This window comes from Aulonocara sp. 'chitande type north' Nkhata Bay, linkage group LG3 (genome assembly GCF_057382095.1).
Source record: "Aulonocara sp. 'chitande type north' Nkhata Bay isolate Kocher_YH1m ecotype deep benthic linkage group LG3, A_spYH_male_GT1.1, whole genome shotgun sequence".
In the NCBI taxonomy this organism is placed as follows: Eukaryota; Metazoa; Chordata; class Actinopteri; order Cichliformes; family Cichlidae; genus Aulonocara; species Aulonocara sp. 'chitande type north' Nkhata Bay.
The window spans coordinates 43250713-43265311 of record NC_141346.1 but is presented as its reverse complement, the minus strand read 5'-3'; the positions used below and the strand labels follow the sequence as shown (position 1 = coordinate 43265311).

At 42.3% G+C, this 14599-nt stretch overlaps 2 protein-coding genes across 3 annotated transcripts; both read right to left on the bottom strand.

The window, feature by feature from the left end:
- Positions 1–1694: 1694 nt before the first annotated feature.
- On the bottom strand, positions 1695–14599 carry LOC147335796 (phospholipid scramblase 2-like). Of its 2 annotated transcripts, XM_086282278.1 has the most exons (8): positions 14500–14599; positions 13602–13693; positions 11334–11608; positions 5152–5185; positions 4742–4962; positions 3488–3649; positions 2656–2826; positions 1695–2575 (listed from the first exon to the last, which is right to left on the bottom strand). In XM_086282278.1, exons 2-8 carry the CDS (start codon positions 13612–13614, stop codon positions 2516–2518), a joined length of 936 nt encoding a protein of 311 aa, XP_086138404.1. In that variant the 5' UTR covers positions 13615–13693; positions 14500–14599; the 3' UTR covers positions 1695–2515. The 2 variants fall into 2 exon arrangements, with proteins under 2 accessions (XP_086138404.1, XP_086138396.1); XM_086282270.1 differs by lacking the exon at positions 1695–2575 and having other exon boundaries at positions 2594–2826.
- On the bottom strand, positions 12016–12828 carry LOC147335797 (uncharacterized). The gene has a single exon (XM_086287778.1). The coding sequence runs from the start codon at positions 12712–12714 to the stop codon at positions 12016–12018; it is 699 nt and encodes a 232-aa protein (XP_086143904.1). The 5' UTR covers positions 12715–12828.

Sequence of the window (14599 nt, the reverse complement as noted above, 5' to 3'; positions counted from 1 at the left end):
GGGAATGGATCTAAAAAGATAACTTCCTGTTAATAGGTATATAGTATAGAACTTCAGACTGAAGTGTGGATGCCATCAAAGTGTGGATGAATATGTACATATATAATTATGCATGCACATATAACACATTTGGTTGGTGATGGCAAACAGCTAGCAACCAAATTTAAAAAGAACAAAAAAACAAGTCAATTGATTCAGTTAAGATTCTGGTCTCCTCTCTAGTTCTCTGTACCAGCAGTCATAACTGCACCAACTCTTTCCAGGGACTTAGGAACTACAGTGTTTCGTGCAAGCTTTGCCTGTGGGGTTTTCCAACCATTCTGAGGCCAGATCAATGCTCACTAACCTCAACATCTGCTTTTAAATTTTTCCCTCAACCTGCATTTTCTCTCTGTCATTACGCAGGCACATGTTCAAACTAGAGATGGACCGATTCGATATTGCGTATCTGTATCGGTCCGATACTGACCTAAATTATTGGATCGGATATCGGAGAGAAATATAAAAATGTAATCCGATCCATTAAATATCAAAAAAGCACCTCACAAAACTTGCGACACGGCGTAACTCTGCTCATAACCGTAGCACTTTGGAGCAGTGTGCTCACGTGATAGAGCGGCTGTGTGTATTTGTAGCCTCGCTACCAAACCTGCATTTCATCTCTGTGAAAGTTATCCCAGAGAGAAGTAAAGCAAGTGTGTAAGTTCATCTCTGAATGTTTGTAAAGCATTCCCATGTTAAGCTTAACAACCGATATATGGAGCGACTGCCTCTTCTCTCTCCCTCCCTCTCCTGCTGCTACTTCAATCATGAAACTGATTAATGATCAGTTTCATTTCTGTCTGTCTCTCTTCTTTGTTTTTGGCCCACTTTGCACCAGAAAGAGGAAACCAGCGGCTGAACAACAGCAGCACGTTTAAGCTTGATAAGCTGTTGTTAGAATTTATTTAATATTACTTTCTACTCCAGGATCTTTTTCTACGCAGCTGACAGCTGGTAACTGTGCAGGGGCGGATCTAGCAAAGTTTAGCCAGGGGGGCCGATAGGGCATGAACAGGGAAAAGGGGGCACAAAGAGATACTTTTCTTTATTCTCATTTAAAATGTCGAGCTTTTAATAAATAATTATCTGACACCCAAAGTTTTAATCTGATGTAAAATGTATAGAAGTCCTTTACTGTATATAGTAACTGTTAAGTCTAATATATATACCCTAGTAAGCTGTAGTACTTTTTCCTTTGGGAAGATACCATCTGTGCAGTCTGCAGTTCTGTAAAAGAAAGATGTTGAATCTATTTAATTATTCTTGAAAAATAATTTATTTCTGTGCATTTTTTTCCACACTGCATCAAATTAAAGTTGATTACATCGATTAAGCATCATGAGGTGGAGGGTGGGGGGTGGTTCCCCATTTTCTTTGCTGGGAGTTTGCAACCCTATTAGTTAGGTTGCTTAATATTTCTGCTAAGTACTCTTTAAATTACCAGAATAGGGAGGATGGAGTAGGTTTAAGTTTATTAGTTGATCAGTTTTGCTGAACTATGAAATATTTTGGGTGCAGTGTATTTTTTACATACAGGTATAACAGAATAGCTTTAGTGTTGTTGTTTATTTAAACTTGAGTATTAACTTATACAAAATGCAGCAATATATTTAAAAAAAACAGTTTTATTGATTAAAAAACACTATATCGGATTCATATCGGTATCGGCAGATATCCAAATTTATGATATCGGTATCGGACATAAAAAAGTGGTATCGTGCCATCTCTAGTTTTAATTTTAAAAAAATAATTATCTCTTTCTAAATCATTACAATTATGTGATCTAACTGGTACTGAAAGGGTTACATTTCAAAAGTATGTCTTTTTGCCCCCTTTTCCCTGTTCATGCCCTATCGGCCGTAATAACATGGGAATGGAAGTGCCACTGGTTGCCTTTCCTCATAAGAGCCATCCCTCAAGATTTTCTCCATTTATAGCAATGCATTATCAGGGATTGTAACATCTAGTCCTTTTGCTGAATATGTTGATTCATGTTCATTATGTTCATTATGTCCATTCACGTTTTCTTCAGTTTTTGTTCTACTGCAGAATATTTTTAAGGCTATCTGCTATTAAAAGCCAGGCCAGGCTGATGATTAAGTTTAACATTGCCTACAATATTGCCAAGGGGTGCCAAAAAACTTTAAGCACAAGCACTTTTTCAGTAACTTATCTTTTTTGCAGAATGGTGCTCCAAATAAAGAACTTTGTGTTCACAAGATTGTTAGTTAATCATTTACAAATCAATATTGTTTGTATGCACAGCAATTTAAAAAAAAAGTGAATATGTAAAACAGTGGGGTTCAGCGATTCGGGTGAAAAATTTGGGTGCACCTAACTTTTGTGCTGGTGCACCTAAGAAAAAAAGTTAGGCGCACCAGTGCAATCATGGCAAAAGTTAGTCTGGAGCCCAGTACATAACAGGAAAACACCTTCATCGCAGGGCATCCCCCAATGTTTTCGTTTTCTTCTGTTATGAAAACACACTGCTGCAATTGTTGGCCTCTCCGATTTTCTCAAAGAACATGAAATCCTGCAGAGCAACGCCAAAAGTATTCGATTGTTTTATTCAGCAACACACCACATATTTCAAAATCAACAATGTCCATCTACATCGTGAGGAACGAGGAAGCAGGCGCCCACCAGCACAGCTTTCATCTTCACGTCCAAGTCCAGCGGGAACTGGATGCCAAAGTTACTGGTGTCAGTGAAGGTTTCCTTCAGAAGGCCGCCCCACTGCCTGCTGATGCGACCAATGGGGGTGTCGCCATCTTTCCCCTTGAGCTGAACAACAATAAGAATACCAGCGTTCGTCAGCCACAATTGCTTTCTTAAACACTCAAAACTGTTCACATTGTTGCTGATTTGTTTAAATTTGTTTTGCCTTCTTACTGAGAAATATGAGCTTAATGTGCAGTTAGCTTACCAGGAGATAAAACAGCTTTTTTGGTTCTGTATGAAAGGTAACACAATCTGACCACCAGCAGCACTAAGGATCATTCACTTGGTGTCAAACTAATGGGAAAAATGTGTTTCCGTGAATGCTCTTTAGTGTTGGAAAAGTAACTGGACGAGTGGGAGAAAATACTGACAAGCAAGCTCACCAAGACACAAGAAGATTACGTAATAAACAAAAATCAGGCTCTGCTGCAATCCTGGGAGATTAGCTGACCTGATCTGCTGTTTAAGCTGCTTTAGCCTGCCTACAATTGCAATTCACCTGCAAGCTGCTTTGCAACAAACCTCCACCAAAGCTCCTCTTTTTATAATTATTAACTGCCCAATTATTAGTTGACTTAATTAAAATCATCATCAACATTTCTGTGACTGTTACCAGTCCTGTTTAGATTATCTGAGTGGATCTGTAACAAATCACTGTTGGCTGATGGATGAAATTTACTCAGAGTTCGGTTTCCCCCCACAAACAACGACCCTCTGAGCTCACCTCAAAGTTGACATCTCCACAGCAGTTGCAGGCAAAGCAGGGCCCCTCCAGTCTCATGAGTGTCTCCTTGTTTGCTCCCTGGATGGAAAACTTTGGCAGGAAAGGGTGCCAGTCCTGTTTGACGTACCCTATGGTGGTCCCAGGTGGAGCCTGGACCTCCATCTGTTGGTCACATAGTTAGTTAGACACATAGTAGCTCTGCACAAAATTAGAAAGCTATTTCACAGAGCTTCGTTTGATGTTCTAAACAGGCTGTAGAACAGTGTTTAATGGGTGATCACAAAGATCTTGAATCAAATGCTTTCCCTAAATTTGGCCTCAAGACCATCTTCTTGAGCATGCCTGGATGGACTACGGTTAGTAGCTGTTAATTTTTTGACTGCTCACTGGAAGCCTCCTTTTAACTGCTTACACTGTGCACTCTGTACATTTCACCATAAAACTCAAACGTGCATAAAAAGCAAATACCAGTGTCCTTGTCAAACTGACTCCAATTTCACATCAATGATCACTAATGATACAGGCAGGGCCTGCAGCTCCAATCGACTGTCAATGCAGAGAACATTAATCTGCATGCAGCTGGTTCCAGGACAGAGCACACTGATAACTCAGAGCAGTTTCTTTGGTCACCTGGACCAATCAGCAGTAAATTAGCCCACTTCCCACCCTAAAAACTACTTTAAATCCAGCAGGGTTAACAGAGGCAGGCGAATAAAGCAGACTTGTATAGCAGCTCCACTAAAAACATTCCTGAAGAATAGAAGTAAATCCTGAACAGGAGATGAGCTGTTGTAAGTGTAAGTGTCACAAAATAAACTACAGAGCTCACGTTTCTCTTAAAATCTTCAGATTTTTCCTTTAATTTCTACATTACATTAAAAAAAAAAATCATTGCCCCTTATAAAACTGTAATGTCTTGATTTATTTGCCTTTATCTGATCTAACTTTTGTATCTATCTTTATTTAATCAAAAAAAGTGATTAGGTATGTCTTAACAGAAAGTAAAGAGTTTATTCTTCCCTATTTGAGTCTCTTCAGATATTTGCTATAGCTAAAGATTAACCAGCACATCTAGATCAAATACAATAATCCAGATATGATGGATGAGTACTCAGATTTCACACCAAAAATGCTTTTGACCGGGAACAATATTGGTCTAGGTGTGGTAAATGAATGCAATATGACTCCATTAACCTCTTTCAACACTAGCCAAGTCACTTCTACTCAAACACAGAAACATTAGAGTGGACTGACCTCTTGCAGGTAGCAGGGGCAACAGCAGGAGGAGCAGCGGAAAGGCCTGATGAGACGGATAACCTCCCTGTCCATGTTGTCCTTTATTTTCATGTCGAAGCTGCGCAGAGAGCCGTAACAGTTCCTTTCGCAGCAGTCACTCTTCTCTTTGGCCTCGTAGATCTTTTGACCCAGACTGTTTTTGATTTCATACTGTCTGTTTTTCTCAAAACCGATGAATGCTGGGCGTGGTTGGGAGAAGAGAAGGGAAAACGGTGAGCAATGAAGTAACAATAAGTAAGGAATTTCAAGGGCAGATATAATTTTTCTTCCATTCGTTTTCATCTTGAAAGGCTTTAAGCCTCACACACTGCTGCTTATGAGCTGCTGAAGGATTAAATATTCTGTGTTGTACAAGATGCACGCCTCACCTTCGACTTTCTGATGGATCAGGATCTGGTCAATCTAAAACCGAAGGAGAGAAAGCAAACTGAAAATAAAGCAACTCTGTGGCACATCCTGCAATCTGAAAGTCTCTTCCTTCTAAAAACAATTAAAAGCACATATCAGGCATTTTCAATGCAAATGACCTTCCCATATAAAAATTCATTCTTTAAGCCATAGAGTATTTCAGCTCCATCAGACTCTGCTGGTTAAACAAACATACCTTCTTTCTCTTTGTCTGCAAAGCTAATCAAGCACTAATGTGTATATAATGCAAGCTTGGGAGGTGTTTCCTTTAATATTTGCACAAATAAATCCTATAGAGGGATTTTTAAAAGAAAATTTTTTGAATGTGATCTTTAACTGGGTTCAAATGGCCAACGGGACTGACCTCGCGTATTATTTTAAAAAGGAAACTGACTTTGGTGTCACACATTTCCAAATCCGAGATGAGATTAATGATCACCAAATAGTGCAGCAAACTACTGTACAAGTATTTCAATGGTGAGCCAATAACAGAACTACAAAATGCTACTTTTACCCACAACAGTCTTAAACATGTGACCTTTTCTCTTACTAAGAGGTCTATGAGAGATCCAGGAACTGTATCTGTTCACCCCCATGGCCAGCAGCTTTTCAGGTTCATACCAAATCCAAATAAAATGGGAGGATTAAATGAGTCATCCGGCCCCCTTCCTTCCGGTTAGCGTATAGCCTCAGGGTGCTGGACGTGGGGTGAAACCCTCCATGCATGGTAAGGAGCTTTCTTGTCTTGATGTCAGTGGCTTCCCTCTCTTTGTTACCATCCGACTACACTTCTCCAGCCCGAACAACATTCCGATGTCATTGCTGCATATCCTGTTGGTGTGGATCAGTGAATCGATGTCTCGTTCACTCTTGGCATACAGCTTGATGTCATCCATGTACAGGAGGTGGCTGACAACTGCTCCGTTCCGTAGTCGGTATCCGTAGCCAGTCTTGTTAATGATCTCACTGAGGGGGTTCAGGCCTATGCAGAACAGCAGTGGGGACAGAGCACCTCCTTGGTAGATCCCGCACTTGATGGTGACTTGTGCTATGGGCTTGAAGTTGGCCTCCAGTGTTGTCGGCTACATCCCCATTGAGTTCCCGATGAAGGCTCTCAGGGTCCTGTTGATCTTGTACAATTCTAGGCATTCCAGGATCCAGGTGTGGGGCATTGAGTCATAGGCCTTCTTGTAATCAATCCACTGCACAGGTTGGTCAGTCTGGTCTTGCAGTCTCGGCTGACTGCTTGGTCTGCCAGTAGCTGGTGTTTTGTCCCTCTGGTATTCTTGCCCATCCCTTTCTGTGCCCCGCTCATGTATTGACCCATGTGCCTGTTCATCTTTGCCGCTATGATGCCTGACAGGAGCTTCCACGTGGTGCTGAGGCAGGTTATTGGTCGGTAGTTGGAGGGGACCGGTCCCTTCTGGCCACTGAGCATTGCCGTTATGGGTTGCGTCCTTCTCCCATATGCTCTTCCAGTATTGTTCTGCCTCCAGCCTTGGTGGTGCTGTTCTCTTATTGTTCCCTTGCCACTGAGAGTACACCTTTGCTGGTTCCGTGGAGAACAGCTGGTTTATTCTCCTGCCTTCTATCTCTCTGGTGTACCTCCTCAAGCGGCTGGCCAAGGCTGTGAGTCTTTGCTTGGCAGTTTCCAAGACCTCAGGTATGGACAGCTTCCTGTACTTCTTAGGCACCTTCCTCATCGCGGCTTTCTGCAACTCCGATAGTTGGCTAACCTCCCTCCGTGCTACCTTGATCTTAGCCTCTAGCCTCCTTCTCCATGGAGGGTACTGCCCCTTGTGGCTGTTCAGCTTGTAGCCAAGCATCTCACTGATCACTGCTGCCGAATTGTAGATCAGCTTGTTAGTGTCGGTAATCGTGGTTGTAGGTATTGCCCGTAGTGTAGGGCTGAACGATATATCGCATTTGCGATAATATCGCGACATGATCAAGTGCAATTTTCTAACCGCAAAGGCTGCGATTATACTGCGATTATAAGGCTGTCCAAATTACTACCATATCCCAGAATTCATAGCGCGGCCCAGCCAAACTCCAGTTTCCAGCAATGGCGGCCGCTACTAAGTTTTAAAATTACTCATACTAATCTTTCTGGGTCACAAAATAAACTTTTAACATATTTTCAGGCGAGAAAGTAGTTGTGTAAACATCAAATATCTGCTCGGTTTATCAAGATATCCCATATTTGCAAAAGTGCTTCGACGTTTTCAGAGGCGTCTGCTACCCACCAGCTCGACAGCTAGCCGGGAGCTCGAGGATTACTGATGCGGCCGAGAACGGCACAACTCCCGGCACATCATTTTCAGATCACCGCGGAGTTTCGCTGCTCGGGTTAAACGTGATATATAAGTCACTTAGACAACCTAAAAATGTTATTGTTGGGCTTTTTTCAGTGTTTTGTTTGTTCGTGAGTAAATCGGTTTGGCTGAGATTAAAGTTATTAGATTAGATAAAATAAAACTTTATTAATCCCCCGGGTGGGTTCCTCCTTGGTTTTCACACAGCTGACTAAACGTCAAACAGAAAACTTATTAAACAGAAGTATGAGACAGTCGAGAATTTACACCAGTGTCTGGTTATATTTTAGATAGCAAGAAGCAGACGGCCGAGTTTATTAAACTCCACCGAGACAGCGGTGACGCTAATCAGAAGGCTAGACCGTCCAATTTCACGCCTTTAAACTTTAAAGGCATGTTTGTGTGTGTGTTTATACAATTGCTATTATGTTTGCACTTTATGTGTAATGTTACTGACTGCAGAGATCAGTAAGATGTGTGTATTTTTTATTTATTAGTTTTATTTATTTAATATTATTTTTTAATTGAATGACTGTCTAGTAGTTCACAGATGTCGAAAAACTGAGTGTGGTAAAGCCACTGATTTTTTTTATGTATATTTCTGCAATCTGCACATTGTACTGACTTTCATTTTAATGTTTACACCAGGGTTCCTTGTCAGCACTTTATGCTCAGATGTTTGTAAGCTAAAAATAAACTATTGTGTATGTTCAAATATACTGTTGTGATTGAAGAAGTTAAATAAAAATGTCAGTCATCAATTCATGCATCACCTCATGTCATCATAACAGAGGTCTGTCTTCCAGGAAAGAACAGTTTAAAATTAATGTAATATAGTATTGGCCATACTATATGATGTATTGCTTGTCTTTGTTTAATAATACAGAAGACAAAGACCTTAAAAAATAATCGCATATTGCATCGCAATCGCAATATTGGGGCAAAAAATCGCAATTAGATTATTTTCCATAATCGTTCAGCCCTACCGTAGTGCTGCATTAACATCATCTAGCAGACCTTCTGAGGGTACTTCACGTAATATTGGTAACCGGCTACGGGGGATCCAGGTTTCAAGCTTGGCCATAATCCTTTCTTTCAGGTCAGTTCCTCTCGCACTCAACAATCCTTCTCCTATCGCACTTGGGGCTTGGTACCCAATTAGGGGTGGGTTTTTATAATGGATTCATCGATTAAAATCGATTCTGGCTTGGATAACGTAAAATCGATTCATTAAAATCCTAAATCGATTTTTTAATATAAATTTATTTTGTCCGAAATGCCAGAATCTCTAGTGACATCTCACAAAATTTCAAGAACCACCAAACAGTAAATGAGAGCAGGTACAGGGATTCTGCACATAGACTTAAACACACAGCGGATCAGAATCAGTTAGATGTCGCCTTTCTCACAGTCGGGGCTGAAAGCCGACAGCTCGCTGATCCGGGTCCGCGCTTTGTGTTCACGCCCTTTATGCGCTGATTCTAAAGCTGTTAGTTTGATCTCTCTCCAAACAATATTGACCGAACCAGCAGCAAAAGAAGATCCAAACGCTTCACATAAACATCGTCATGAATTCACTCTTTTACTGTTTTGCTTCCATTGCCATGCGCAGCTCTCTCCCTCTCTCCCTCCCCCTCTCTCCCTCCCCCTCTCTCTCGAACAGTTTTGCTTTCTTCATTATTCGCTTGCTTGTTACGCACAAGTCTACTGTTGTTTACAGCGCTGTCGGCCGCTGTTTTTTTCCCTTTTACATTCTTCCGAAAAGAAAACCTCATTTCTGCTGTTCAATACTGAACAAATTGAAACTTTTTAAAATTATTCAAAATGCAAAACGCTTAACCGTGTCTCTAATAAAACTGCTGTAACGTCAGAGGTAATGTTCATTAATTAATGGTTTTCTTTCGTTTTCGATGTACTGCAGAATATTTTTATAAAATCCCAGGCCAGGAAAATCACCTACATGTTTTTCTGTGTTTTATCTTCAGCTACTTTGACACAAAGGCATCTGCTGTGATGCTCACACCTTGGATAAGTCTTGCGAGTGTCAGCTTCCTTTTTATAGATACAAAAATATGTAAATGTTCTGATCTGAATTATATTTCTGACTGTCAAAATTTCCCAGATTTAAATCGAATCGAATTGAATCGAATTAAATCGAATCATGGATCGAATCGATTCGGGACCTTGTGAATCGGAATTGAATCGATTCTAGAAATCAGTGACGATACCCAGCCCTAATATATATATATATATATATATATATATATATATATATATATATATATATATATAAAATGCGATTCTGATCAAAATTCATGACATTTAACAAGACACTGAACCAATGCCACAGCACTCACAATCACCTGATTGCAATGATTTTTTATTCTGCCAGTGGTTCCCAAACTTTTTTTGCCGGGCCCCCCTTTGTTTTACAAGAAAGATTTTCGCGCCTCCCCGAACATTTTTCGTGTTGTTCGCGCCCCCGCGAACACGCACACGCACCCACACATCCTCCAACCACACACACTCATATTTTGCTCCATTGCGGTTTATTTCACACCTCAAACATTTAGTAAACAATTAAGCAAATACAAGTAATCTGCAATAAATTACAGGTAGTAAGAAAATAAACTACTAACTCTTTTACGCTAACGTCTGCACCTACACTGGTATTTTTGAAAACGCAGCTGTTTCGTCCACACGTAAACAGCGTTTCGAATCACCGAAAACTGAGATTTTTCAAAACTCCTTTTTTGTGTTTATGTGTGGACGAGGAATACAGAGTTCGTCACGCAATGTCAAAGGTATGTGCCTTTTTTCACGTCACGCTGTGCGCCACGTTATTGTTTACATGAGAATTGCAGAATGGCAGATAGAGACAAAATACTGTTAATCTGACTATCTGCAGGTTTTACACGCTTACATACACGCACGCAGTTACAGTCCCTCCATTTACAAAGGCAGATGTGATTATTTTACGTGTAGTTGTTTTTTTTCCCTGTGTAATAATATTCAACATTGCTATCAATACATTTTTCAAAAAATGCCTCTCTGTGCAAAATGGGTTCAAAAACATAAACAGCTGTGGGATACTGTTTGTCCGTGATTTGAACAGGTGGAACAAATCGTGGCAGGATCAGCCTGATATTATTTGTATCCCGCTGTAACTTTACTGTATACAGAGCTAACATCTCCAAAATGTCAGGAGTAGTTAGTTATTACAGCAAGTGTTTGTGAACTAAAAATCACAAATGTGGGATACTGTTTGTCCATGATTTAAACAGCCCAGCGCTGCTCCCAACAAAGGGAAAACCAATTCTGCAGGGGAGACCTACCTCGGCACTTGTGCAGGTGAAACCAAAGGGCAGATATGCTTCACCATATTTTCTAGTCCTAGGCTTAGAATGAAGTTGGTTTGGAAACATATTCAGCTATGCTTCATCTCCTGCTTTGCGTTTCTGTAGGCGCCCGTGCTAGCAGTGTCCAAGCGTTTTGTTTCCCCCCCCCCCTTTTCATCCCGTGCCCCCCCCTGCCATGGCTCTGCCCCCCCCCCCCCCCCCCCGGGGATGGGCCCCACAGTTTGGGAAGGTCTCTACTATCCAATGACTGATATAACACTAATAGAAAGAAATAACTAGATAGATGAAAGAAAGACGTGAACAAGTGGAGCCTACAGTGAATTTTCAGAGCTCATCTTGGAAAAGCAAAATATGTTTGGCACAAGAGTGCATTCAGATCATAATTGTGACTCCAAAAGCTGCTGAACAGGACAGCATATAAAACAAAACAACAAAAAACTGCACTGGTTTAACCTTTCTCTGCCCTACCTGTGTGAGGTACTCAAGTCCAGGTGGGACACCAACGGGGACTGCTGGACCTCCAGGAGCTGGTGAAATCCCCCCTGATGGGCCACCGTATTCAGGGCCTGGAGCTGGTCCTATGGGTACTGGCTGGTACATGACCGTAGGCTGTTTTTTATAGCCCATGTTGAAGCCCGGTGGATGGCCATGACTGGGGTGTTCATATCCAGGAGAAACTGGACATGTACCTCCACCGGGCTGAGACATGGGGTAGGATGACTGGTTTGGAGCACCTGGGTAAACTGGAGGGGAAATCTGTTCAGATATACTGACAGTCTGATTTGACTGAATTTGAATATATGAGCTCGGTTGTCACCATACAAACTATGACAGTCAAACTTGAGAAAGTAGAGCTCAATATTTACCAATATTTAGCACAAATAAGAAATACAAGGGGGAAATGTAAGAGATCACAAAAAACTAAAACAATCCATCAACTCTGAGTATGAATGACAATATAAATATACACACATAAAAACTACGCTACATATATATACCGGTATATAAATTCCCCTCTCTATCCTTCAAGCTCGGGTCCTCTATCAGAGGCCTGGGAACCTGAGGGTCCTGCGAAGTATCTTAGCTGTTCCTAGCACTCTTCTGGACAGAGATCTCTGATGTTTTTCCTGGATTTGCTGGAGCCACTTGCTTAGCTAGTTACCACTGGGATCACTGTTACCTTCATCCTCCACATCTTCTCCAGCTCTTCTCTGAGCCCTTGGTATTTCTCAAGTTTCTTGTGTTCCTTCTTCCTGATGTTGCTGTCATTCGGACCTGCTACATCGATCACTATGGCCGTCTTCTTCTGTTTATCTACCACCACTATGTCCGGTTGGTTAGCCACCACCATTTTGTCCGTCTGTATCTGGAAGTCCCACAGATTAGCTCGGTCCTTCTCCACCACCATAGTTGGCATTTCCCATTTTGACCTTGCGACTTCCAGGCCATAGTCAGCACAGATGTTTCTGTATACTATGCCGGCCACTTGGTTATGGCATACCATGTATGCCCTGCCAGCTAGCATCGTGCACCCTGCTGTTATGTGCTGGATTGTCTCAGGGGCATCTTTACACAGCCTGCACCTGGGGTCTTGCCTGGTGTGATAGACCCCAGCCTCTATGGATCTTGTACTCAGAGTTTGTTCTTGTGCTGCCATGATTAGTGCCTCTGTGCTGTCTTTCAGTCCAGCTTTGTCCAGCCACTGGTAGGATTTCTGGATATCAGCCACCTCTTCTATCTGCCGGCGGTACATACTGTGCAGGGTCCTGTCCCTCCAGGATGGTGCCTCCACTTCCTCGGATTTCTGCTGCCTGAGGTATTCACTGAGCACGTGGTCGGTTGGGGCCATCTTCCTGATGTATTCACGGATGTTCACTGCCTCATCCTGGACTGTGGTGCTGACACTCACTAGTCCCTGGCCTCCTTTCTTCCGCTTAGCGTACAGCCTCAGGGTGCTGGACTTGGGGTGAACAGCAGTCTAAGGACCCAGGGCTCATGTATTTTTTGGATATGTTTATTATTCCGTATGTTGTGTTTTGGTGGTTTTCTTTCCTTTTTTCCTCCTTCCTGTGTGTGTGATCATACGCGCTCCCGGATTTTTTGGGTCGCTGAGGGGACTGTGACCCGGAGGTGTTCCCGCACTGGAGGCTGTTGCACCTTCTGCTCGTTAGCCTTCACCAGCTGCAGCTGATGTCCTGCTTAGGAAGGTGGCGGGGCTCCAGTCAGTGCGGGATTATACTATGTTAACCCTGTAAAGTACCTCTGTTGATGGGTGTTTGTGTGAACGACATTGCTACTGTGGGTTTCCTGCTGAGCTGTGTGTGGTTTTGTGTCACCAGGAGTCGGGAGTGAAGAGCGTCGTCTCAAGGGGAAATCACGGAGCAGAATCGGGTTTTGTAGTTGTCACCTTTTTCACTGTTTATGGACACGTGCACTGTGTGGGATTCACAGAGGAATCGCCACTGGAGGCTGGATCTGTACATAGTTGTTGTTCTTCCACTCACTATAAATAAATCCACTGTCCTTCACTATAAGAGTCCAGCGTTTGGGTCCCACTTTCCTCAACTCCACGGTCTGCCATTGCTGACCGTGACAGTGATAACAAGTGAGTAGTTTTTCTTTTGGGGGGTGGACCGGATTTTTTTCTCACATTTTTAAAACACTCTTACATCTTCATATTTTCTCCCAATGAAGAAAGGAAAACAGTCAGCACAAATGTGAAATACAGTTACTTACCAGGAGCAGACATGGTGCAGAGCTTTTCTGGGTGGAGGAAGAAAAATAAGGTCACACTTCCCGACGCAATCCTATGGAAATTCTGTGGAAAACTGAAAGGATAAAGGGAAGAAGAAGAGAAAAAAGGGGGAGGGGTGGGTGAGATAGAAACCAGCAGGAGGAGGGTGCACAGAGAGCGACAGTTGCACAAACATGAATGCTTAACCTTAATCGGTTATGCCCTCAAGGCGAGCGACTCGAAGTTGTGTGTAAATGTGCCCTGTCTGGGATCCTGACACAAAGCTTCACGGATAATATTCAGAGACAACCCAGAGGTGCAAAACAATCCTGACAAAGTTGGGTTCCAACTTGTGGCCCTTTTGTCCCTGATGGAGACCTACATTATGAAAATCAAAGGATTGGGCGTGCCCCGTGTCAGCGCAGGACTTGCAGCTAATGGAGCCCTTTTTTCCCCATTTATATGTCATTAAAGTACACTCAGGTTCCCATTAGAGCTCATTAAAAAGAAAAACACCTACAGCTTCTTAAAGCCCACGAGCATCTCCTGCCTCGTGAACACTCTTTATGTCGTAGTAAAAGAAAGAATAAGAAAAAAATATGTCTGTGAAGGTTCTCAGTCATCCAGGTCATCGTACTCTAAGGAGCTTGGACAGAAACGCGTCTGGACATCTTTAAGTTTCTTGAAGACGTTTCTCCAACCATCTGAGAAGCTTCTTCAGTTCTAAGAGCAAATCTGGGACTCTCCACCATTTGCTCTTAGAACCCAAGAAGCTTCTCAGGTGATAGAAGAAATGTCTTCAAGAAACTTAAAGAAGTCCAGATGCTTTCTTTCCAAGCTCCTTAGAATAAGAAAAATAAGGTCATGAACAGCACACACACTCACACAAAAATATCTCACCTCTCTGGCTGTTTCCCTTGAAGTGCCTTGAAGTGCCAACGACAAGAAACGAAACTTAAGTGGGGGGAAAGCAGAGGGTTCCTGCCCACTTTCTCTAACC

What these genes read in the sequence shown, in the direction of transcription:
- LOC147335796 (XM_086282278.1), bottom strand. An exon ending in GATCCATCAGAAAGTCGAAG is followed by an intron (nt 4,963 to 5,151) that starts GTGAGGCGTGCA and finishes AACCACGCCCAG; the next exon opens with CATTCATCGGTTTTGAGAAA. An exon ending in GTGGAGATGTCAACTTTGAG is followed by an intron (nt 2,827 to 3,487) that starts GTGAGCTCAGAG and finishes ATTGTTGTTCAG; the next exon opens with CTCAAGGGGAAAGATGGCGA.
- LOC147335797 (XM_086287778.1), bottom strand. Translation starts at nt 12,714, where the DNA reads ATGGCCCCAACCGACCACGTGCTCAGTGAATACCTCAGGCAGCAGAAA.